Source organism: Ctenocephalides felis, unplaced genomic scaffold (assembly GCF_003426905.1).
Source record: "Ctenocephalides felis isolate EL2017-DRISC unplaced genomic scaffold, ASM342690v1 CF-g0.4_SCAFFOLD_00845, whole genome shotgun sequence".
Lineage (NCBI taxonomy): Eukaryota > Metazoa > Arthropoda > Insecta > Siphonaptera > Pulicidae > Ctenocephalides > Ctenocephalides felis.
In genome coordinates, this window is record NW_020536999.1 from 19,314,727 (window position 1) to 19,339,681 (window position 24,955).

Consider the following 24,955-nt stretch of genomic DNA (forward strand, 5'->3'; position numbering starts at 1 on the left):
TATTTTTGAAAGTATGTATGTTACAAAGGCGTCAAATCAATTAATGTTTTTTCATCATTTCTTGTACTTTTGTTGTTCGGGATAGTTTTTCTATGGCACATAAATAAAAGAATAGGCGTAAGTCTGGATATAAAACCCTTTTATACATGCAGTTTACTGCAGTTGATAAATATTTAGAGCCCATAATTTTAGATTTAATTAATTAAATGTATATTTATTTTGAAATGTTTTAATGATTTTTTTGTTTTTATTATAAACCTTGTGAAAACAAACCTACTGTGTCAAAACATTTCAAATTGAAGGAAAATGGGTTAAACCTTTCATCTTGGGAATTATAATTTCTTAAATGTAATGGTCTTAATTATCTTAGCCTTATTCGCCTAAGTAAGATTTGTATATAACTAAAATTGTCAAAATATTTCTTTTGTGAAATGTATTATAAAATAATATTTGATGTTTGAGATGTTATATTTCAATGAAATAGTATTAAAAATTGTTAATCGACAAATTAATGTGGATTGTAGATTTTAAACAAATTTTGAGAATGAACATGCAATAATAAATTTATATATAATCAAAGGTATTCATATAAGAAGCATTTAATATATTAATCATCGAGAAAGATAATTTTAGAAATATTGTGCCTTAATTAGCATAACTTGTATAGTTTGTAATTAGTGGTTATATATATCTTTTCTATTGTTACATTCCTTGTAGATAAAACTTGTGAATTCAAGGATGATCCCCATATCGATTAAGCAAATTCATATATTAATAAAGCAATATTAATTAAAAATCATATGTTTTGAACATTCTCATAGTAATATTATGTTTTTTATACACATTTGTATCATTTCATTTTGAATCATGTGCTTTGAAAGAAATGGACTTACTAATGTCTAATTTTTATTATTAATTTATACATACATTTTTAATTTAAAATGCATTAAGTATTATAACTCAAAAACCGGTTATTTTTAAATGTTTAACAAAATTTGTTGGAGAATGGAAATGTGTTGATATATTGTTTATTTTATGACGAATTTTGTGCTCATTTGGTAAAAAATTTAATTGATTATTATTTATCTATAAATTTTGTAAGAGAGATTGTAATATTTTGAATTTACCGCCTTTCGCGCCTTATGACGATTACATGGCGATTTAATAACATCATCTGGCAATACTACTCGAAAAGTTTGTTGTATACATTCGTTGATTGGTCTCTACCGGCTTCGTCAATAACTTAATTAACGAGCCTAAATTAGTTATTGTTTTAACAGTGTTTTAATAATTAAAATTACAATATGACGATGCCCCCTCAGCAAGTAGCGAATAAATCCGGCAGCGGGTGGCCGAGGAAAGCTCATCCGACAACGGCAGCTCCTAGGCCTGTAAACCAGTCAATTACGATTGATAGAACGATTAACGTGTGAGTACAAAAACTGATCAAAATGGCGGATTGTAAAAAGAGTGATTTTACTAATGGAAATAAGTATTTTGACAGGACTATATCCGTGTAATTATCAGAATTAATTTATAAGCAATACTACTGAGCCCCCATGGTTCTTATGAATCTGTATTTTTTTCGTGTTTGGTTATGTTGGAATTTGTCCTTTGTGCTTAGTATTCTTGATTAAAATTTAAATACAAAATCATTTTTAAGTTTTACTACAAGAGCCTATGTGACAGATAGTTATCAGTGCCTATTAATACATAGTGGAATCTATATTAGTAAACATCAACACACTACTTCAAATATCTTGTTAAATGAGTCTTGATAGTTTCTTGAATAATCATGAAGAAATAAATACTTTATTTAGTAAAGGGTTCAGTGGTTGCTATAAGAACCACATTATTATTGTTTAATGATCTACTTTTGTTTCCACAGATATCCTTTAACAAACTATACATTTGGAACAAAGGAACCACTTTTTGAAAAAGATCCCTCAGTTCCAGCTCGATTTCAAAGAATGCGTGACGAGTTTGAAAGAATCGGTATGCGTAGGTCAGTTGAAGGAATTTTGTTAGTCCATGAACATGGTTTGCCACATGTTCTCCTTCTACAATTAGGAACAACATTTTTCAAATTACCCGGAGGTGAATTAAATCCTGGTGAGGATGAAGTAGAAGGCTTGAAAAGGTTATTGACAGAGGTAAGTTTTGAGTAATTATTTTAATGTAGCATGATGAGAATGAATAGTGAAGCCGCAATTGCTGAGCCTTTGTGGCATAATAAAAATATTTAGTATACTTTGTATCACAATTCGTTTTTAATTTAGATTTCACAGCTTAATTGTAATGAAGTGACTAAATATTAAGAAATGTTAATCAATTCATCAGGTTTAAATGGAAATTATATTTAAAATAACTGTTATATTGTTATAAATTTTACAAAATTGCTAAATTCTTATTTTTATTCATTAATCAATTCTCTAATTTGTAATTTTTGATTGTAATTACATAGTAAATTTTAAATGCTCATAAATTGTTTTTGGTAGATATGATGTTTTTATTGTTGTTTTTAATCAATGCTTGTCATTAAATACTAATTTTACACTCCAATTTAAACAAGGAAATCTGAAAATCAAAGTTTTTTCCAAATGTAATGTTTGCTGCTCATAATGGTTCATTCACCTCATATGGGATTAAAGATAATTGGAATAAAAACATCATTAATTAATTAATTATTGATTAATTAATGACTCATCAACAATTTATATATTTGTTCTTGTATAATGTAATTCAATATTCAATTTGTTTTTAGAGTGTAATTTATTTTTATCATGTAAATGATCAGGAAAGTAATCATGTATAATACCAATTTTTGGTATAATGTGAAAGACTTGACCGTCTTTCATTTGTGTGTGGGTTTGTATATATATGCATATATACATAATATATATGTACATAAATATATATATATATATATATATATATATATATATATATATATTTATATATATGTGTGTGTGTGTGTGTGTTTGTGTGTATATGCATGAATGTAGACAACATTATTTATTTATATGGCAATGCAACTATTATGAAATATTGTTTATATGAATTTAACATTATTTGGTTCTGTATCCTAACATTTTTTGTCATATTTATTGAATAAGCAACTTCAAAAATTATTTACCAATAACTAAATAGGAAAATGAAGTTGTGTTGAAATTTGTGATTATGTTGTGATGGAATTTTACTAGAATAGAATTGTACTATAATTGATTGTAATTGCTATGTTATAACTCATAATGTTCAGATGTTTTATCTAATAGTTCTTTCAATTCAAATGATTTGAGTTTAACTGCATTTATTTGTTTCAAAAATGTGAGTGTTTAACAATCGAGCATTGCAGACGCTGGGCAGGCAGGATGGGGTTAAGCAGGAATGGACAATAGAAGACACCGTTGGTAATTGGTGGAGACCAAACTTTGAACCGCCTCAATATCCATATGTAGCTCCCCATATCACAAAACCAAAAGAACATAAAAGATTGTTTCTAGTGCAGCTTCAAGAGAAGGGTACTGTATCAATTTAAAACATAAATATCTGTATTTGCTGAAGAAGATTGTATTAGTTTTCTATCATTTTTGTAAAAAATGCGCATTGTAACATATCGAACATTGCAAATGAATGTGTGAGTAAGCGGAGCTTTTAATTTATTTAATGTATGAATGTTGGAACAATGTTAAATATTATTGTGTTTATAAATATGTATCAAAAAGCTTTTGTTTGAAAGCATTATATTTATGAATACTTTATGAAATTGAAACTTCTGAAATTGTTTTTGTATTGCTTGCTTTATTTAAGACAAGCAAGCAAATTATTATTTAAGTATACATACATAAGAATTTGTATAGATGTTTCATAGTTGTTATATAAATATTCTATCGCGATTTTACTACATTAGGAATTTGAATATCTTGTATAGTGATTTGTATTTTATATAATTGACTAACAGACTTGATTTGAATCAGATGTAAGTAATCACAAGTTAATTTTTTACTAATGTATCTTTTTAATTTTCATCTGAACAAGTCTGTTATATAGTATTGTCATTAACTATAATTGTAAATGCAAATTATTTATTAAATTTTCAATATAAATTTAATAAGTAAATTTGAAATTTGTAAATTTCATAATGTAATCTAAATTAACACATAATACGTAATGTACTTTAAAATAACTTTGAATTGTCTCAAATTTGCATGTTTGTGATATTGTTTTCTATTCATTATGAAATTTTGTTCATGTTTTAAACCTGTACATTTTGGAATTGTTTCTAGAAATAACTGCAAAATAATAATTTGAGAAACTCTTTATTTTGTGAATTAAACTGATAGTTTCATGTAAATAATGTTATCAATGTCTATGTTATTAATTTTAATGATTTATTTTTACAGCTTTATTTGCTGTGCCTAAGAACTACAAGTTAGTAGCTGGACCCTTGTTTGAGCTTTATGACAATTCTCAAGGATATGGCCCGATAATATCCTCACTTCCTCAGGCTCTGTGCAGGTATAGTAAAAATATATTCATTTGGTTGAACTATTTGAACTCCATGATAATATTTTAATTATTTTCAGGTTTAATTTTAACTATATGTGAGAAATAGGAAAATCTTTTATGTGCTTAAATGAGCAACTATATTAGTTGCCTGCATTCCTGAGCTGAGCAATAAAGATTCAGAGATCAAACATGACGTTAGTCAGTCTGGTGAAGATAATTGATTTAATAATAAGATAGAATTTAAGTATTCTTAGGTAAATCGGAATATTGACTTTTATTTGTGGATCAATATTTTAAATATAGATATAATTGTATATAACTGTATTTATTACATTTTATGTGTACTATATTTTATGTTAGTTGATGTACATTTTTATCTGATTATACAATCAATTTATATTTCAGTGTAATAGTCAAAAATATATATTTTAAACAATCATATACTTTATTCAATTAAAATTGATTTTACATTTTGTGATTTTAATAACTTATAAACTAAAATCATCTTTAATAAGTTTTTGTGGGTGTAGGTAAAAGATATATTAAATTAAGGATATAAATAAATAAGTGAATCTGCTGACTATAAACTACGATGTCCATTGAGGATAAAAGGTTTTTATTTATCTAATTCTGTGGTCGTCTGCGTACACGTTGCTTGTCAAAACGGTTTTCCATTTCTTCTAAAACTTTTGGTGTGTAGCGAACGACTAGTTTCACAGAGCCCACTGCTTGTTTTAATAATTCTACAGCTCTTTCATGATTTTCTCCATCAACAGACTAAAAAAATATTACAAATTAATCAGATATATATATTTGATCATAACGTTTTCAAGTTCATTTGACTCTGATGTAGATTTATTAATATAAAGGTGTTTACATCTCCATTGACTGAAAGCAGTTGATCTCCACGCTTCAAACCGCCATGACGATCAGCTACACCACCTGGTATAATTCTTGATATGTATATTGGAGAATTTTGTTCTTTTCCACCTATAGAAGATTATCAGATTTCAATAAATATTTTCATATCATAACAGGTTAATCAAATAGAAGAGTATTATATCTCAACACACCCATTACATTAAACCCTAAGCCTTCATCTGTCTTAGGTAATTCAACAACTCGTGGATGTGCATGGCCCTCACTGGCTGCAAAAGCTGCAACAGTAGCCTTTGCTGTTGCTGATGCTCTTATGTCTTCAGAACCTTGAATATCTACTGTTTCATAAATATGTTCATAAACTTCGCGAACGGCAGTAAAAAAATCGGATTGTAAAACTTTTTGTAAGGCAGCTATTTTTGTGGCTGGTATTTCTCCAGTCATTTGTAATTTATCAAGGAGCTCGCAGGCTCTTTTGACATCTGAAACATGGGAATATAACAATAATTTCATACTTTTGGGGTTTCATTTGTTTAAGTTATGTTCACCTTTAGCTAGTGACAAAGGCTCAGCCCCCGCTGCCATTGTTAATTTACTATCTTTAATTCAAAATATGTGTTTAAGATTTATAGAAATTCGATTAATATTTATATATAGCTTTGATGGTTCAGTTGTCAAATATCAAGTTTGCTACAGGGCCCAGGAAAATCAAAATGTTTAAAAAATTGATTCATTGCTCATATATACAATTTATAATAAAAACGTAAATATAAACTATAATTGCTTTGTTAAATATTTTTGTTATATTGTTTTAAATTTAAAGTGATTCATTTTTAAGCTATGAAAAAACTATTATGTTGGTAATGCTTTATTTTGAAAATGACACTTGTCCAACGTGTTGTGGATTTTTCAATGTGAATTTTTTCAATAAGGAATTCATTATTACAATTTGTTTATAACTAAAATATATCTTTAATATTTAAAAAGTTTTTGTTAACTTTAAAATATAATACATTTTAATAAAAATATAATTTGTGTAATAAATATATAAGATGGAAAACGAAAATATTACTACGACAAAAACAAATACCACCCTTTTTAGTGAATTTTTAAGTAAACCAACAAAGGGTTGTATAAAAAATTTTTGGTCAGCTATTCAAAACATATCAACGTCTCCTCATTATATAAATCGAAAAATATTGTGTGCAAAGTGCATTTATTCAAGAAGAGTTGACAATAATGCAATTGTACTGCAAGAATTATTAGCAGATTTGTTAAAATTTGAAGGAGATAATGAATTTTTAGTACAATTAAGTAACAAATTGCGTAATATGGAAGAAGAATTCGTTAATGACATTTTCGAATCATTGTCAGATGGAGATTCTTCATATTTTATTATTTGCAATGAAAATATTCTTAAAAATAATAGCAAAGGATGTTATGACATATTTTTAATAGGTACGTATTGATTGATTAAATGAAAGATGTGAATTTATGCACTTATGAAACAAATAATATTGAAATGTTTTTGGAAACTATTACAGATTCTATACAAAATAGTGTGTATTGTATATCTTACACTGCAGACGGACACAATATAAATTTGAATCATCCTATGCCTTTCCAAATACGTTATTTAAATAATTCAATTATTTTGAGTACATATAGTTCTGGTAATTATTTATATTTAATATTATGAATAAGAAAAATAGCAAAAACATAAGTAAGAAATTAATATAATTTTAGAGTCTAAAAATATCAAGTTTTTAACATGGCTAGAAAATAAATTCTTAAAAAAGGTGATATCTTGGTCAGAACCGAGAACTCATAAAAAATCTCCATTGAACTGCCCATCATTATCCTTAATTAATAAAGAACAATATGCACAATTATACCATAGATTAAAATTGAAATATGGGAAATCTATGTGTGAGGTAATTGCTTAATCTTACATTATATTCTATTTGTGTTGTTATTTGGAAAATACAAATTATCATTGCAGATATGGCCTGATAATACTGATCCTTCAAAGTTTGTTTATGAAGATATAGCTATTGCTACATATATTTTACTTATATGGGCACAGGAGAGATTAAACAAAAAATGTAATACAATGCAAAACTTTGTTGATTTAGGCTGTGGTAATGGACTTTTGGTACATATTTTAAATTCAGAAGGATATTCTGGCTATGGATTAGATATAAGAAAACGTGACATTTGGGATAAATACCCTTCATCGACAATATTAAAAGTATGAAAAGTTTGTATAAAATTTAACATAAAAATATTAATTTTTTTATATTATTAAAAGGTAGAGTTATTTCAGGAGAAGCCTTTTGTTCCATCAATTGATACATTTCCAGATGTGCATTGGCTCATAGGAAATCATTCTGATGAAATTACTCCCTGGTTACCTATTACAGCGACAAGAAGTTCTATAAATACAAATTATTTTGTTATACCTTGTTGTCCATATGAGCTAAATGGCAAAAAATATCAACGTAAATTGTCAAGCAATTCTGTATATGAAGATTTTTTGTATTACGTTCAAGATATTTCAAACCTATGTGGTTTTAATACAAAAATTGATAAATTACGCATTCCAAGTACAAAAAGGACTTGTTTAGTAGGATGGAATAGAGATTTAAGCATTGAAAATTATAATAGCTTATGTAAATCAGTAGAACTTTATGTGCAGGAAGAATGTTCCTCTATAACAAATTATACAATCAGGGAAAAAATAGAAAAAGTACAAAATTGCACACAGATAAATAAAAATATTCAAGAAGATATTGTAAATAGAATTGTTAATGAATTGCTTAATAAAAAAAATAATGATGCGAATGGGTGGAATGAAGGCGGGTGTCTCAATGTAAAAGAATTAGCAGAGATAGTTCCAAATGATTTATTACATAAATTGAAATCAGAGTGTGGTGGCTTGCAGACATTATTAAAAAATCAAAATATATTTAATATAAGAAATGGTATGGTGTCATTATGCAAGCCGAAAACTGTGCAAGAAATGAAAGAATTATATGTAATTCACAAAACAAATGACAATCGAGTAACTTTGAAACGTAAGGCATTACAAAATAGATCATTGAAGCCTAAGAATTTAAAATTAGTTGATGATACTGATTTTAATGCATTGCTTCAGAAAAAAGACTGTTGGTATTTTTATAATCATCCTCAAGGATGTCCATTAACGAATGAAGATTGTAGTTTTAAACATAAGTAAAATATTTTTATACCACATGGGTAATTTGAAGAAAGAATATAATAGTGACAAATTTGTTAATTTGTTTTACTTGTATCATTTTTTAAAACATTTCAGGTTGTAAGATTTAAAAAGTTAAATAATCATTTTATAATTTTTTAAAATAAGCGCAATTTTTGAATTGTCAATATCGAAATCGTAACCTACAAAAAGATTTTAAGCAAGCCATGTGTCCTAGACAATATAAATATATAATGTGCATTTTCTAATATTAAATTGTTATATTTAGATTCAATTAATTGTTAAGTATTTATGTATTATTATTATTTAGTTTATTTAAATAGTTGATTTATGGAATCAAATCAAGAATGCGAGATTTGTGGGTGCAAAGAATTCATTGTAGATGCTGGTTTTTATTATTGTCAAGAATGTGGAACAAGAGCTAAGGAGATTCAAGAAATTCAATATGAATTATCACAAGGAATTAGCACCGCCCGCGTTCATGGCAAAAAAATTAAGAAATCTTCATCTACCAAGAGCAAGGGTTAGTTTTTTTCACAACATTCAGAATTTTATAGATCAATATTTTCTTCATTAACTTTATTGTACAGAATACAAACTTACCTCCTGGGAAATTTATAATTATGTACTCATCGGCCTTGTTGATGAATTACAAAAACTTGGAGCATCAGAAGAATTCAAAAAGACTACATTGCAACTGTGGACTTCTTACCTGACAAGTATAGATGTAGCATTTACATCTACAAAAAAGAATCTTGTCCCTAAATTACCTTTCACTTTTAAAAACGAGTAAGCCAGTATTATTATTTGTATTACATGTACTTATAATGCTGTATTGACTAAATGTAGTCTTAAATCATTGTAGTGATGCAGAAATCTTATATGGTAGAGTTCGAAGGAAAAGAAAACGAAAATCGGCCAATTTGGAAACATCTTCAGTAAGCTTGGACATTACTAGTTTAGATGCTTCTTTGGCATCAAAACAAAGAAGGCTTGAAAATGTAATGTCAATATATAAATTATACTTTATCAATTTGATTATTTGAAGATTGAATAAAAACTTTCTATTGTAGAAAGCATTGATTGAAGCTGAATATGAAGCAATAGCTGGTACACAACAATCTGATACCAATTCCGTTTTCAACTCAAGCTTCCATACTACAAAATCTACAACATCTGTAACATCAAATGGTTCAGTGAAATACAATTCTTTGGCTCGAAAAGAATATATGAAGAAAATGACTGGTAAGCATTTTAATAAACATGCTAATGATCAATATTCTGAAATGAAATGCCATAGAAGTAGACCTTCAGAACAGTATTTAAAAAGTGCTACTTTTGTTACCCGAAGTTCTTTATGGGCAATATTATATCTTGCACTAAATATCTCAGGAGAAAAAATTCAATTGGGCGATATGATTAGATATTGTCGAGAGGGTCACATATCTTACTTTAACTTAAAGCATTTCATACCAGAAGAATATTTATCAGAAAATCAAAATAATGATTTACTCGAAAATGCCAAATATAAAGTACCTTGTCACAAACAAGTGCGCACAGTTGCATATAAAATTGCAAAAATGATCAAAGTAAAAAATTTAAATAAACCAAATTTGTATACACTTTGTGATAGATATTGTTCTGAATTAGAGCTACCCTCCTTTGTGGCTGAATGTGCTGAAAAATTATCATTTTCAAATGTTAATGAATTCACAGATAAGTTATCTGAAAATGGCCCTATATCAAATTATGAAGGTCGAGCCATGGCTTACATTATTCTCATATTGAAATTAATTTTTGGACTTGATGATCATACAGAATATGTGATAAGTGAGAAAGTTAATGTATTAAATAATGTGTTTAAAGAGATTGATGAAAATCATACGCCAATTTTCTCATGGGAACATTGGTCTTGTTTTATAGAGTATCGCAAGTTGTTAATATCACAAAAACAATTACCCTCACATTTGAACTCTAATACTCATGCAAATAGTAAGATGTTTGTGACTTTATGGAATAAACTTAAATGCTCAGATGAATTAACTGATTCAAAGACTGAACAATTGATGACTGTTATGAAAAAAATATTTTCGGATCTAAAAGATTTACAATGTGATAAGTTTAATGATGTTTTGATTTTTGAACCTTCACTGACACCATATAAAGATTATTTTAACGTTATTTTAGAAATTTGTAAAGATATTGTTCTTCCAGAGAATGTAATCTGTAAACATAGACAATTCGATTTTAGCTTCTTTATAAATGGAAGCAAAAATCAAATAAATTTATCTGATGATAATGTCACATTAAGATTTAAAAATAAAAGTTCTAATAAAAATTTGCATATATGGAATGCCAATGAAGAAATTGAGTATAAGTATGACAAAAGCTACATTCATAAGTTGAACAGACACGAAATTGTAAATATACATCCTATAGGTTCTATGGAATGGAAGATAAAACTGGATAACAAATTCAGAAAAATTAATGACTGTGATAATAATGCTGATCAAGCAAAACGGAGATCCCTTGGTTTAATAAAAGAATTTCAAGATATTCAAACTATGAAACATGAATCAAATCAAGAAATAGAAGCTATAAAATGTGCCAAATTTGGTGGTTCAGTGGATGTGAAGGAGTTTCAAAATGTTATAATTGAAAAGACCAAATTTCCTGACAAATCATTAGATGAAAGATGTAAAAAATTCAAAAACATTCATTCAAAGCTTTTACTTTATAAAGACAAATATAAAAAAATTACATCTGGTGTTTGTGAGGGACGAAAGAAATGGTTTATGTCACCAAAAGTATATAATCCTTTGCTTGATGAGCAAACTTTGAGGCTTGGGCAGAAAATATTGCCAGATATCATACACAATTCTTCTCCAGAAAAAAATTGTGGTGACCATGTAATCAACATTCCTAGGCCAGTGTCACATTATTGGGTTAATCATTTTAGTAATTCCGTACCTGTTACTAATATTTTATTTGAGTCAATGGAAACCAAGTTTTCATCAACATTTTCTTGGTTATTAGAAGAATGTGCAAGAGTAGTTGAAATGTCCAAATTTGATTTGTATAATGAATTAATTGAAATAGAACAACAACTTGGGTTAATTCAATTTCCAGATCGAAATCGCAAAACAATTTGAAAACAGTCATAATCTTAATTATCAAAGTTATGTATTAAGAACTTTGCACTCTTTTTACTATTGTACGAAGTAATGTTCTTGAAGTAATCTTACCAACAAAATATGCAATACTCACATAAAGTAAACACATATTATTCTAATTCATTGAAATAAAACAATTAATTTGATGAATAAAGAACTCTATTTTGTAACAAAATATAACAATTATTGCTTTTTTGCAATATTAACATAACAAAATAAATAATGCAACCTATCTTAACTACACAACGTGTTTTATATATGCTCAGTCGATTTATTCTTATATAGCAATTTTAATTCATCCCAAAACAAAAGTGTTAAAACTGTATGAGGAATCATTCGAAAATATGATGGCCAAAATCCTTTGTAGAAACCATGTAGGCCTTCTTTCCTCATAGTTTTATTAAAACAATCAAATATACCATTGTACATGAGACCTTTTCCGTGTTTATCAACACCTTTATTGTAAATTCAAACATTATAATCTGGGAATAATTTATGAAACATCCAAATTTATTTTACCTTGATTATAAATTCTTGTAGACATGACATCAATGGGTGATGTAGTTAATGTAGTGGCAGTACCACCAATAAAACTTGCTACTAAAGTATTTAAAGTTATTCCAGGGAATACCTATTATATGAATTATGATGTTAGAATTCATATACAGATGATTAATAATTTTTTATTATACTTGTACCTGATTTTCTATGAAGTAATTTCTACACCTACTAAAGGTCATAAGCTGCACACCTGACCCGATAGCAGCTCTTGGTACTTGTATTGGAAGCCCTCTAAATAGCCCTTTAAAATATTATACTTAATTATAATTTTGAGTTCATATGTATTATACAGAATATAATTACCTCTGATTCCTTCATTTGTGTATATATACTTAATTGTACTAAATAAGTTTTTATGTTGATGCTGATATCCTACTGCAATTTCTTTTACTGCCATTGATTGGAATTGTGTTCTAATCTAATGTAATGAATCTTATCAGTTATAGCCTAAAATAATTTGGAAAAAATTTATTACCAGACTAAAAGGACTAGCAATTGCCGAACCAATTCCTCCTCCAACGGCACCTGCTAAAACAGCTCTCCAATGTGAATATTTTCCTGATGAATTTAAAACTAAGCCTATATCTTCACAAGTTTGGAAAACACCCAATCTTTAATTATGCATGATTCCATTAATTATAACTTAACAGTTTACAAATTTAATGAATATAAAATCGCATGAGTGTTTTATTTTATGGGTCACTTAAAAGGAATCTGGATAGTTATATTAATAACTAAAAACATGCTAATAGTTGTTATATATATATTCTTCAATGTTTACCTGATCCCATTTATAAAAAATTGAAAACATAAAGAAGGCGTTAACCCACTCTGTAATGCTAATAAGCCATCATGTTTTCCTATAGTATAAAATGCATGAAAAACATTTTTATAATATATAGCATGTGTGCCTCTTGTTTGCAATTCCCCTTGTAATTGCATGCGTGTTTTAACAACCTGTAAATATTTTCTTTTTTAATAAATCATATATTTGTAGAAAAACTATTTCCAAAAATGATTTCATACTTCAAAGGGATTACTAAATAAAGCAGCACCCATCGAAGCTGCAGCACCCAATAAAAAATCCATTTTTATTGATTAACAAACTAATTCTTGTTAATTAATTAATAATTATAAGCAAACATGATCGACATTTATAACCAACAAATTTATTGAAAAATATATATAACATACTGATTGTATCATAACGCTTTCTAAAAGTACTGGGCATTTTTTTAATCGTATAAACATTTATTATTATATAAACATTATTTTAGTTTTTCATTCCAGATTCAAATTATGCAATTTTGATAGCTACCAGCAACATTTCGGCCAATTTCGGCTGTCAAATGCATGCATTTTCTTTGCCAACCTTATAAAAAGAAGATCGTTTGAATGTGAATCCAAATATTATATATTTTAAATATACTTAAATTAAATATATAAAATTATTCAATATGTGTTAAATTAATAAATATTTAAATCTCTTTAATATTAAATATTTAAGTCTTAAAGTAAATTAAATAAAAATAAATAAATATTATGCAATCTGGCAGATTGAGCAGAGCACATGTTGCTTACTTCATCTCATTGTGAAGATATTTCAAGATTTTTTTTGCATAAAGAACTGTCAAATTGTTGTTTATCAATATGTTATTTATTTAAATAAAATTGTACATAATTCTTTGTTGTGTTATTGCATAACCAATATATATTTATTTATATATTAATAACGTTGTAATTAAAATAAAATGGAAGATATATTTCAGTGGTGTCGTGAAGGAAATGCCATTCAAGTACGACTTTGGTTGGATGATACTGAGCATGACATGAATCAAGGGTACGGATAAATAATGATTGCGCTAATTAAAACTCATTCATTAATTTATCACTTTATTTTTGTTTTAAAATTTATATATAAACGGCACACCCATTTCGTAATGCAATGTCCTAATTTGGTCATTGTCGTAGGAGTTAATGGACATGACGTCATTTGCCCTTCGTTTATTTTGACTGGACAAATGCACCTAGAAAATGTAATATTTTGTTTACATATTTTGTTGACGAGTATTTAGTTAGTTTTTTCATACTTATCATTTATGCCATCATTTTACTCAATCCATTTTAATGTTTACTTTCAAAATATAACCTCTTTTTCATTTATGTAAATATAGCACTAATTAAATTCTTATGATGAATGAATCATATGTAATTATTCAACAGCTAAATATAGCTTGGCAATATCAAAATGATATAGTAAATATAAAATGATTTATTATAATTATAAATTTTTATTATCTAACATGTACATATTTTTGGAATTTTGAGAATTATATATTAATTGCATGATTACATTTAAAGAGATGATCATGGCTTTAGCCCTTTGCACTGGGCTAGCAAAAGAGGCCATAAAAATTTGGTTGATATGCTGGTTCAGAGAGGTGCCAGAATAAATGCTACTAATCGTGGAGATGATATTCCACTACATTTGGCAGCAGCTCATGGCCATCATGATATTGTAACAACAGTAAGAATGATTTGCAAATAATTTATATTGGATAAATAATATATTGTAATTCTTCTACATTATTAAATGCATTAGAAACAAAACTATAGAAAAAATATAATTTGTTTTATTTTTAAAGTTACTCCGAGAGCGAGCTGATGTTAACTTTACAAATGAACATGGCAATACTGCTCTGCACTATGCTTGTTTTTGGGGCTATGAAGCTATTGCAGAAGAACTTGTTAGAGCTGGAGCTCTTGTTTCATTAGCAAATAAGGATGGTGACACCCCATTGGATAAAACAAAGGGTAGTTTTGCTAAAAGGTAATTTTGATTAATTTTTTTTTAATCTCATTTCCCTTTCTTTCTCTTTTTTACACTTTTCTTCAATGAAGAGAAATTGTATAGTTTGTCTGTTTCAGGCTTCACGACATGGCCATTGAAAATGGCCAAGAATTAAAGAAAATCACATTTAAAGATCAAAGTTGGTTAGGATTAAAAACTAGATCGAGAGATGCTACTTTGTCACGACACAGAGGAATTAATTTCAGTGAACTTACTTTACATACAAAAATTGCAGATACACCTTCTGGTATTAGTTGGAGAGGCCGTTGGCAAAAAAATGATATTGTTGCCAAGCAAATTAATGTTAGGGAAGTCACTAATAGAGCACTTAGGGATTTTCAGGTAAGTTGGAGATTTTGTAGATATGTATGTATATAAATATAGTAAAATAAATACATAAATCATGCAATAAATTAAATTGCAGGAAGAATTTCCAAAACTACGTATTTTTTCTCATCCAAACATTTTGCCATTAATTGGTGGTTGTGTGGATAATCATCGTCTTATAACTATAAGCCAATATATGACCCGGGGCTCTTTATCAGCAATTTTACATGGTGCAGCCGGTCTTGTTGTAGACTCATCACAGGCTATCAGATTTGCTCTTGATATTGCAAGAGGAATGGCTTTCTTACATTCTTTGGAAAGAATCATTCCAGATTATCATTTGAATAGCCATCACGTAATGGTGAGTTTAATTTTTGTTATTACTAATTAAGATTATCATGATTCAATGTAATAAATTATTAATTTTAAATAGGGCATTTTTGATAAATGACGATAAAATAAAATTTTAAAATATTAATTTAGTTTGAATCGTATATAGTTTGATTATATATCATATTTCTTGTTTTTTATTTAGATTGATGAAGATTTGACAGCACGATTGAATATGTCCGATGCAAAATTTTCATTTCAAGAACGTGGTCGTATATATCGACCAGCTTGGATGTCTCCTGAAGCTTTGCAAAAAAATAGATTAGTTAGAAATGCAGAGGCTTGCGATATGTGGAGTTTTGCAGTTTGTCTTTGGGAATTAGCAACCAGAGAAGTTCCATTTGCTGATTTATCTCCTATGGAGTGTGGTAATTTGATATTATATCTACTTTATATTATCATGCCAAACATTGTTATTGCCATAGTTATTATGACAAAGATTGTGACTGCAATCTCATTTTTTTGTAGGTTTAAGAATTGCTACAGAAGGATTACGTCTTGAAATACCGCCTGGTACATCTTCTTATCTTGCCAAACTTATCAAAATTTGCATGAATGAGGATCCTGGAAAACGTCCTAAATTTGATATGGTGGTTCCAATTCTTGATAAAATGAAAAGATAAATAACTATTCCAAAGGTCTTGTCAAAAAAGCTGCTATCAAAAATTTATTATTTATTGTAAACACTGCCTTAATGAATCCCAATCTTTACCTGATATTAGATCCCAGATTATATATATATTCTATAAGAATTTCTATGTTAAAAAGCAGCTATATGCTTTAAATCTTTTAACAGCTTTGACAGCAGTATTGCATTATAAATAAATTAAAATATATTTATTAATTTTATACCAATTCAAAGTTACCTTTTTACATTATATATATATATATATATATATATATATATATATATAATGTTATATTTTAACATTGTAAATTATATTGTTTTAAAGTAACGAACATCGCCTTAGAATTGCCTTAATACTTAAAATATTTAATATATCTAAATTTATGTGCATGTGGTATTTTATGTAACATTAAATGTTGCTTATTAGAATAAGTGTAAGTAAAATTATTTTTAAGTTTAATTGTAGGTAATCTACAGTTGTATTGCTTTAAATGATTAATATTAAAATATTCAAAGTGTTTTCTATTTCAAATTGCAGAAAATATTGAAACAGTACAAACAATTAATAATATTTACTTCTTGTTATAATTATGTGATTTGAAACATATTTTATCACAAAGACTATTTCAGATTAGAATTTGCATATACTATGTAAGATTTGACTTTGAATATAAAATTATAATATTTGCAGCAGTAAATAACAAAAACATATATTCTTCCTTTTTATGTGCCTGTGAAATAATTGTGTGCCTGTACAAAAATATAAAGAGTCCTATTTATATTCCTAAATTTAGAATTGTATATTCTTATGTAATATGTTATATAATTATAATATCTTAATTTTGTAGAAACTTACTGATTTACCAATTTGTGCTATTTTTGATAAATCAAATACATTGACAACATTATACATATATTATTATATGAAGCAGCATGCTAAGATATTATTTATATTATTTACAGTGTGCTTAAATAAAAAGTCATAATAATAGTATGCATAATGCATGCAAGAAACATATATTACATTAATTATTAGATTTGAATTAAACATATAATTAACAATTTATTGTTGTTTTATTTCATGTTTTAGAAAACTTATTTGATTTGAATAAAAGATTTGATTAATATGATAATAAGATTTATTTCTACTAAAATGTATGAATTCATATATTTTAATATGAATAAATTCTTGAATAAAACGTAAAATCATTAGAAAAATGTTTTCGTTTTGTTTTATATTTTTGATAAACATTTGAATTTATTGTAGTTAATTTTTATGAAAATAGAATGTAATTATAGGCCTAATCTTGAATATGCAACTTTTTCAATTTATTAGCCAAAAATATAATTAGATCCATAGTTAAATAAACATAATGTTATGATAACTACTGTTCTTTTCAGTTTACATAATTAGCATCCATTAGTATTACATAGTCAATGGCGGTTCCTGCTTCCTTTATCTGCGCAGGACTCGCATACATCAATGTCAGAAGTTTGACACACTAAACCCCTAAACTACTAAAATATATTAAAATATAACACATAACTAAAAATATATGAATTTATTATTAATAACAACTTAAAATAATTCTTAAAATGGCTAATTCAAAGTTAAACAGTGTCTATTTACATAAAACGAGAAGTTTGTTGTTGTGCATGACATTTGAAAGTGATTTAACAGCTGATAAATAGATGGTTTTGAATTAACTTGGTGTCATGGACGAAAAAACTATCGTGAGGTAATAATATTTATTAGATTTTTAATTGCATTTCGTTCATCTTTACTTAATTATTATTATTAAGTTGTAGCAAAACTGCCCTTTTTTGTAAACATTTGCTATTTTTTTTTTAAAGTCAGTAAAAAATATTTAAGTTTACAACAAAAATTACTGATCTATTTGTGGGGCTTATTGTTATTAATATTATATTTTTCAACTCAATTTTTACAATTGAAGGTAATTTGACAGTTACATATTAAATATAAGCGGCGAAGAGAATCAATACGAATTTCAGGGTCACTTTACCTTGATGGACAATTGTTTTGCTTTGCTTGACTTTTATTGATATCTCATTTAAAATTCTGCAGTTTTTGTTTTTCTTGTAATCTAATAAATTTGCAATTTGTTATTAAAAAGTCTGATTAGAGTTATATTTATAATTATATGCGTTCGTCATTATCGACTTATGTAAATTTATGTTTAAAATTGAACTTAACTTGAAGTTAGCATAATATTACCTTCCAGTATTACGCACAAAATGTATTTTGTTTTAACAATGATTCTATATTATATATGTATGTTATAATAATCTTATTATAACTGTGATATCAGAGTATAATATAAAATATCATTATTTTGAAAACCGGTAATAATACGTTAATTGTTTCTAATATTTATCATTATTCTAATTCTGAATATTATTTTTCAGTCCCGACAATGACTCAGAAAATGAGGAAAATGACTTTGATCAAGTGAACCCAATCACACCTCTTACTCCAAATGATATTTTGGATTTAGATGACGATCAGGATAATGATAGTCCAAAGGAAAATTATAATTCTACAGGTAAGTGAACTTTACTTAATTTTATTTGTTGTATATTCTGATTTAGCAAATTCGTTAATTATTTGTGGTATGAAAATTAATTTGGAAAGTTTAGAAGTGGTCTAAAGCCTAGTAATGATGTTTCTTAAAACCCTCCATGTAGAATTAAACTTTAAAACAGCTGATAAAAGTATAACTAATAATTTACTAAAATGGTTTGAAAACATTTAAAATTCAGGATTTGCAAATTTGTTATCTAAATATTTTCAACTATTAAAGACAGATTAGATTAAACATGAGTTGAAATTACTAAATATTTAAAAAGTATATTTTTTTCTATATAAACCCTATGTGTAATAGAGTTTTAGTTTACACAGGGCTCTTATAGATGAAATATTATTTTTTTTAATAATTTTTAAAATTAACTCATTTGTAATATATTTTATTTTAAAATACTTAAAAATATTCAAGAATTTTTATTTTTCTCTTCCTGTTTCTTATTAATAAATGAGCTGGCTTAATTTCGAAAATTCTTAAAATAACGTTTTTTGTCTTACCTGAATTGCGTAAATATTAAACAATTTTTTTACAATATATGTTATAAGAAAGTTTCAATTTCTAAAAAATATTTGTTGGTATCCTATTGGATGTGGAAGTGGTAAAATAAGAGTTGTAAAAAGCGCTTGTTTTTGCCTTAAAATTGAAAATTTTCAAAAATGAACTGGCTGCAATTAAGATTTGATTTAGCATTCGTGTTCGTAAGTTTCTCATCAAGAAAGTGGAAGGTTTTGCCAACGACTACATTGGAAAGCAGTTTATGAAATAAAGAGTTTCAAAATCTCTGGTATTATAATATAGGAACATTTGGAAATCATCTATTTTTCGAAAGAACGATGATCTTTCGGGTTCCTTTCTTTATCTTATTGGAACCCTTGATGCAAGTCATTTCTTAGTAACTTTCTACTCCCTGATACAAATCACTTCCTAGTAATAAGATAATAGTACTAGAATGCGCTTGTTTTTTCCTTAAAATTAAAACTTGTCAAGTCAAAACTGACTGCAGTTGAGAGTTATAGATAGTATTTTCAACGTCAACTTGTCTAAATCTAGATATTCAAATCAAATCTTAAGATGATCTAGCATTCGTATTCGTAAGTTTCTCATCAAAGAAGTTGAAGGTTTTGACAGCAACTACATTGGGAAGCGTTTTATGAATGAAAGAGTTTCAGAATCTCTGATATTATGATGTAAGAATATTTGAGAATCTTATTTCTCTTATTGGAATCCTTGATCCAAGTCACTTCCTAGTAACTTCCTACTTCCTGATCCAAGTCACTTTCTAGTAATATGATATGAGTACTAGAATGCAATTGTTTTTATCTTAAAATTAAAACTTGTCAAGTCAAAACTGACAGCTATTGAGAGTTATAGATAGTATTTTTGTAATGTCAACTTGTCTAATCTAATAAACTGGATATTCAAATCAAATCCTAAGGATGATCTAGCATTCGTATTCCTTAGTTTCTCATCAGGAATGTAGAAGGTTTTGACTATATTGGAAAGTGTTTTACGAATCGAAGAATTTCAGAATCTCTGATATTATGATGTAAGAATATTTGAGAATCATCTGTTTTTCGAGAGAACGATGATCTTTCGGGTTCCCCTCTTTCTCTTATTGGAACCCCTGATCCAAGTCACTTCCTAACTCGGCGACGGTCACTGAACCCACAATTCTACGTTATACTCAATCCTTCCTGGATGCATATGGGTGTCCTTGTCGCTCTCGCGAGGAACGAATTAGCTCCGTCTTTGTCTAACCCGTTGGCTATACTGTCCATGGCAATGGCTTTGTGTATACCTCTACCTGTTCAGGGCATTTATTTGTTGAGAGAAATAAGAGAAAATTTATAATTATTGAAATTTTTGCTAATTTAAATGAATTACACAGATTAAATATAAGATTCATTACATACTTACTTTTGGATAAACTGGTAATATTGATAAGATTTTAGTAAGATAATTAGATTTCACACTCTTGAATATTAAAGTATCTTAAGAAAAAACGTAGCATTCACAAATTTCAAGATAATATGACCCAATTAATATTTTTTGTTTTAACCTTTTGCTGGAATAACAAGAATATCGCAATGCAAAATAAATTATTAGCTTACATTTCATAGTCATTCAATGAAAGAAGAAGAAAATGTGTACACCTTATTAAAATCTCTATAAAATATCTGATAATTTGATGTACATACATACTTTTTTGACCGCCAAATGACATTTTTTAAAATTATTTTTATTGAGAGTCTATAACCGCAAATTTGTATCCGCACACACACATGCACACATACACACACACATACATCCATTTTTTCTAAGGTATGCCAAAATATTCAGAAACCTTTGAAACGTAAAGATATATAAAAAATTTCATTTTCGATTTTTTTGCGATTAGTATAAAGGTGCGTCCACACCTAACGAACGAACACGAACGAACATAAACGAACGTACCAGAACGAACGGCAACAGCATAGTGTGGACGCCACGACGATCACGAACGAACATAAACAAACATGGCGAGCAATGTTCCGCAACTTGTCGGTACATCAAAGGAAATTGTTCGTTCATGTTTGAACTCGTATGTGCAGTGTGGACGTCTCAACGAACGCAAACGAACATTTTTGTTTTAATAATTTTAATAATTTAATAATAATTTTTTAATAATAATTTTAATAATTTAATAATATTTACTTTTAATTATTGTGTACAGTTTGAAAATTTTGAATAAATTATGGAATGGTCAAATGACGTAATTTTATCATTCATAAATGAAATAGAAAAGTTTCCTGTAATATGGGAGACTAAAGACCCTTTTTATAAAATTATTAGAAAAAAAACGATCCTTGGGAAAGTGTAGGCAAAACGTTTGGGATGTCAGAAGCTGCAGTAAAGAAGAAATTGCAATCTTTACAAGTAAATATTAAACTTGTTATCATACATAGACATTCAACATATATGTTGAGGATGAGAGTTTGAAAATTGAGTATAGTTAGCTCAAGCCTGGAATGTTCAGCTTGCTCCGAATATGAATGCTGAGGAAAGAAAACGACTCAAAATATAAATATTAAATACAAAAATTGAGTAAAATTAATTGAATAATTTATTTACAGTATATTTACAAAATATACACGAACAAAAATCACACAAAAACCAGTGAAAAATGCCGTATGATTAAAGCTTACATCCATATCAATAATAAAACTGACGTTTCACGGAACATCTACGAACAACAAAAATTCAAGCGCTCACTGCTTTTAAGCGCTTGTTCAAGTTCGTTTGGAATTTTTCGCGTTCGTTCGTGTTCCTGTTCGTTCTTCTTTGTATTTTCTTGTTCGACATGTTCGTTCGTGTTCGTTCGTTAGGTGTGGACGCACCTTAACTTACCCTACGGGAAGTTAATGACTTCATTGTGCTTTCTATTAAATGTAAAATATCGAAGTAACCTTATTTGTTTATTATAAATATCTTTCAAAGTAAACAGTCAAATTGAAATTTGTTTCATAATTTTTGCTAATAATAATCAATTTTCTTATAGATCATATAGAAATTTATGATTTTATATATGAACCTTTATTTTGAAAAATCCATGCTTGTGTAACACCTTTTACCAATTTATTTTTCACCTTCATTTTATTAACTTTCTTGTATTCTAATAAATAACTGTACAGTCAATTTTTTAAAAGAAAGCAGTTAATATCTTTACGTTTCAAAGGTTTCTGTACATTTTGGCATATTTTAGAAAAATGAATGTATGTGTATGTATGTGAGGATCCAATTTTATCGACGTTTTCGGGAGCACGGCTCAACACTATTTGAATTATTCAAAAAACATTCGATTTCTATCGATAATGAGCCGTGCTGATTATTTTTTGGCAAAAGTTGGTCTAGCCGTTACGGAGATACGAACCAAAAAGTGCAGAAAATGGTACTTAAGTAATGAAGAATTGATTAATTTTTTGCAAAGGCAGGTTCAGCAATTTGGCAGATCCAGAAAAAAAAAACTTAAAAAAATGCCATTTGGCGCTTGAAAATCAGTTATTTTCGACAGTATGGGGCAACCGTAATGAATGGGAAAAATTTCAAAATTTTCAAAAATTTTCAAAAACCAAATTGAATTTCTAGAAAAAAATGTTTATTTTAAAATGCCCTAGCAAATCTTTGTAGCTCTGTATATGTGCATTAATAAATGCACACGTATGAACATTTTGATACAGAGGTGTCTTGGAATCACCTTCGGGGTACTCTGAGCACTCAATATTATCGATAAAAAAAAATAACAAAAAATTAATATATCCATTATTTAAATAGTTATTTCATGTTATGAGACCAAGACGATTAGGATTTTCTACTGTTGAAATATAGAGCTTCTAACAAAAAATAATCATTCTGTCTCTTATCAAATCATTATTTTATGGACATAATTATTGCAAAAAACATAATATGTGAAAAATTTTAGGACTGATAGAATTTGTTTTTAAATTTTATGAATATCTTCTTTGATGTAACATAAAAGCCTTAATTTTTATTAATTTTTTTATGTACTGCACGATAGAGAATTACTATACAATCTGTATAATTAAAGAACTCAAAAAATCTTGGACATGACATTCAATTTTTTTGTAATATTGTGATACCAATTAAAATATAATGATTATAAGTATAATAAATTTTTCTTAGATTTTTCCCTATATGATTCAATTAACTATTTTTTGGTTTTGTAAAAATCAATTAAAGCTCATACACAATAATACAAATCTTTTACAAGTTTGTTGATCTTTACTGTATTTAATTAATTATCTGTGTTAATCATATTTACATAATGAATAATTTATATCATTCATAACAACAAGCTGCATTTTAATATTTTAAAATGAATATAGTAAAATTATAATATCATTGCAAGCATTTTAAAGAATATAATTGAACTAGTAAATTTAAAAATTATACAAAATTACGTGCACATGTGTAGGTATAATTATGTGTAATATTGTTTCGCTCATAACCAGTTTACTATGAAATTACTGAACTCATTAATTGCAATTTTATTAGACGTAAAGAAATGAGAAAAGTGTACATAAAATTTTGTGTGGGGGATCATGATAAGTTGTGCAGAAAATATTGTAGTTTATTTTTTTGGAAAAAATCTATCCAAAATGATTCTATCTCAAATGATTTTTTCAATATATTAGGGTAGTCCTTAATATGGACATTTTCAAATTTCCTTGCTGCCAAAGGGACTCAAATGCTTCCAAATTGATAAATATCCTCTATAAATTTTAGCACTTAATATTGTCTTTTAGATAGTGCGCAATTCAATCAAAGTTTTGTATGGAAATAGCATGAAAAATTTTTCAAAAATTTTAAAAATGTTTTTAGATATAATTTAGCGAACAAATGAATAAGTTTTATTCAAAATTCGACGCTCTACAAAACAAATTATAAAAACCTGTTTTGCAGAGCGTCGAATTTTTAATAAAAAATGACACGAATTTTCACTTTTAATTCATTTGCCGCTAAGTTATACCTAAATTTTATTTTTGACATTTTCAAAAATTTTTCCATGCTATTTCCATACGAAGTTTGATTGAATTGCGCACTATCTAGAAGTTAATATTAAGAGCTAAAACTTCTAGAGATTTTTTGTTATCAATTTGGAAGCATTTAAGCCCTTGGGAGCAATAAAATTCGAAAATGTCCATATTAAGGACCACCCTAATATATATAATATATATTTTATATATTCTTGATGGTTACTTACTACAAAATATCATGCAAAATGGACGTTTTTACATG

The 24,955-nt window shown here is 27.4% G+C and overlaps 6 protein-coding genes across 9 annotated transcripts; 4 read left to right on the forward strand and 2 right to left on the reverse strand.

Annotated features, from left to right (window-relative positions):
- The first annotated feature begins 1,242 nt into the window (after window positions 1-1,242).
- Window positions 1,243-4,777, forward strand: LOC113364086 (cleavage and polyadenylation specificity factor subunit 5). 2 transcript variants are annotated; one of them, XM_026606547.1, is made up of 5 exons: window positions 1,243-1,429; window positions 1,889-2,153; window positions 3,356-3,521; window positions 4,404-4,518; window positions 4,587-4,777. In XM_026606547.1, the coding sequence occupies exons 1-5, from the start codon at window positions 1,305-1,307 to the stop codon at window positions 4,606-4,608; spliced, it is 693 nt and encodes a 230-aa protein (XP_026462332.1). In that variant the 5' UTR covers window positions 1,243-1,304; the 3' UTR covers window positions 4,609-4,777. The 2 variants fall into 2 exon arrangements, with proteins under 2 accessions (XP_026462332.1, XP_026462333.1); XM_026606548.1 differs by having other exon boundaries at window positions 1,416-1,516.
- Window positions 4,778-5,032: 255 nt separating this feature from the next.
- Window positions 5,033-6,143, reverse strand: LOC113364087 (protein lin-7 homolog C). Its single transcript, XM_026606549.1, has 4 exons — window positions 5,937-6,143; window positions 5,583-5,870; window positions 5,387-5,499; window positions 5,033-5,286 (listed from the first exon to the last, which is right to left on the reverse strand). The coding sequence occupies exons 1-4, from the start codon at window positions 5,971-5,973 to the stop codon at window positions 5,134-5,136; spliced, it is 591 nt and encodes a 196-aa protein (XP_026462334.1). The 5' UTR covers window positions 5,974-6,143; the 3' UTR covers window positions 5,033-5,133.
- A 491-nt stretch (window positions 6,144-6,634) lies between these two features.
- LOC113364090 (probable tRNA (uracil-O(2)-)-methyltransferase) lies at window positions 6,635-8,665 on the forward strand. The gene is made up of 5 exons (XM_026606553.1): window positions 6,635-6,846; window positions 6,933-7,061; window positions 7,135-7,322; window positions 7,391-7,639; window positions 7,715-8,665. The coding sequence occupies exons 1-5, from the start codon at window positions 6,720-6,722 to the stop codon at window positions 8,624-8,626; spliced, it is 1,605 nt and encodes a 534-aa protein (XP_026462338.1). The 5' UTR covers window positions 6,635-6,719; the 3' UTR covers window positions 8,627-8,665.
- A 217-nt stretch (window positions 8,666-8,882) lies between these two features.
- LOC113364088 (TATA box-binding protein-associated factor RNA polymerase I subunit B-like) lies at window positions 8,883-12,023 on the forward strand. Of its 3 annotated transcripts, none has more exons than XM_026606551.1 (5): window positions 8,883-9,149; window positions 9,217-9,415; window positions 9,492-9,627; window positions 9,700-9,871; window positions 10,343-12,023. In XM_026606551.1, the coding sequence occupies exons 1-5, from the start codon at window positions 8,957-8,959 to the stop codon at window positions 11,776-11,778; spliced, it is 2,136 nt and encodes a 711-aa protein (XP_026462336.1). In that variant the 5' UTR covers window positions 8,883-8,956; the 3' UTR covers window positions 11,779-12,023. The 3 variants fall into 3 exon arrangements, with proteins under 3 accessions (XP_026462336.1, XP_026462337.1, XP_026462335.1); XM_026606552.1 differs by having other exon boundaries at window positions 11,066-12,023; XM_026606550.1 differs by having other exon boundaries at window positions 9,700-12,023.
- Window positions 12,024-12,031: 8 nt separating this feature from the next.
- Window positions 12,032-13,680, reverse strand: LOC113364091 (solute carrier family 25 member 35-like). The gene is made up of 7 exons (XM_026606554.1): window positions 13,387-13,680; window positions 13,142-13,317; window positions 12,836-12,971; window positions 12,664-12,778; window positions 12,498-12,601; window positions 12,319-12,430; window positions 12,032-12,254 (listed from the first exon to the last, which is right to left on the reverse strand). Exons 1-7 carry the CDS (start codon window positions 13,447-13,449, stop codon window positions 12,052-12,054), a joined length of 909 nt encoding a protein of 302 aa, XP_026462339.1. The 5' UTR covers window positions 13,450-13,680; the 3' UTR covers window positions 12,032-12,051.
- A 315-nt stretch (window positions 13,681-13,995) lies between these two features.
- On the forward strand, window positions 13,996-16,677 carry LOC113364092 (integrin-linked protein kinase-like). The gene is made up of 7 exons (XM_026606556.1): window positions 13,996-14,200; window positions 14,722-14,887; window positions 15,006-15,190; window positions 15,289-15,553; window positions 15,636-15,899; window positions 16,074-16,296; window positions 16,397-16,677. The coding sequence occupies exons 1-7, from the start codon at window positions 14,112-14,114 to the stop codon at window positions 16,549-16,551; spliced, it is 1,347 nt and encodes a 448-aa protein (XP_026462341.1). The 5' UTR covers window positions 13,996-14,111; the 3' UTR covers window positions 16,552-16,677.
- The last annotated feature ends 8,278 nt before the right edge of the window (window positions 16,678-24,955 follow it).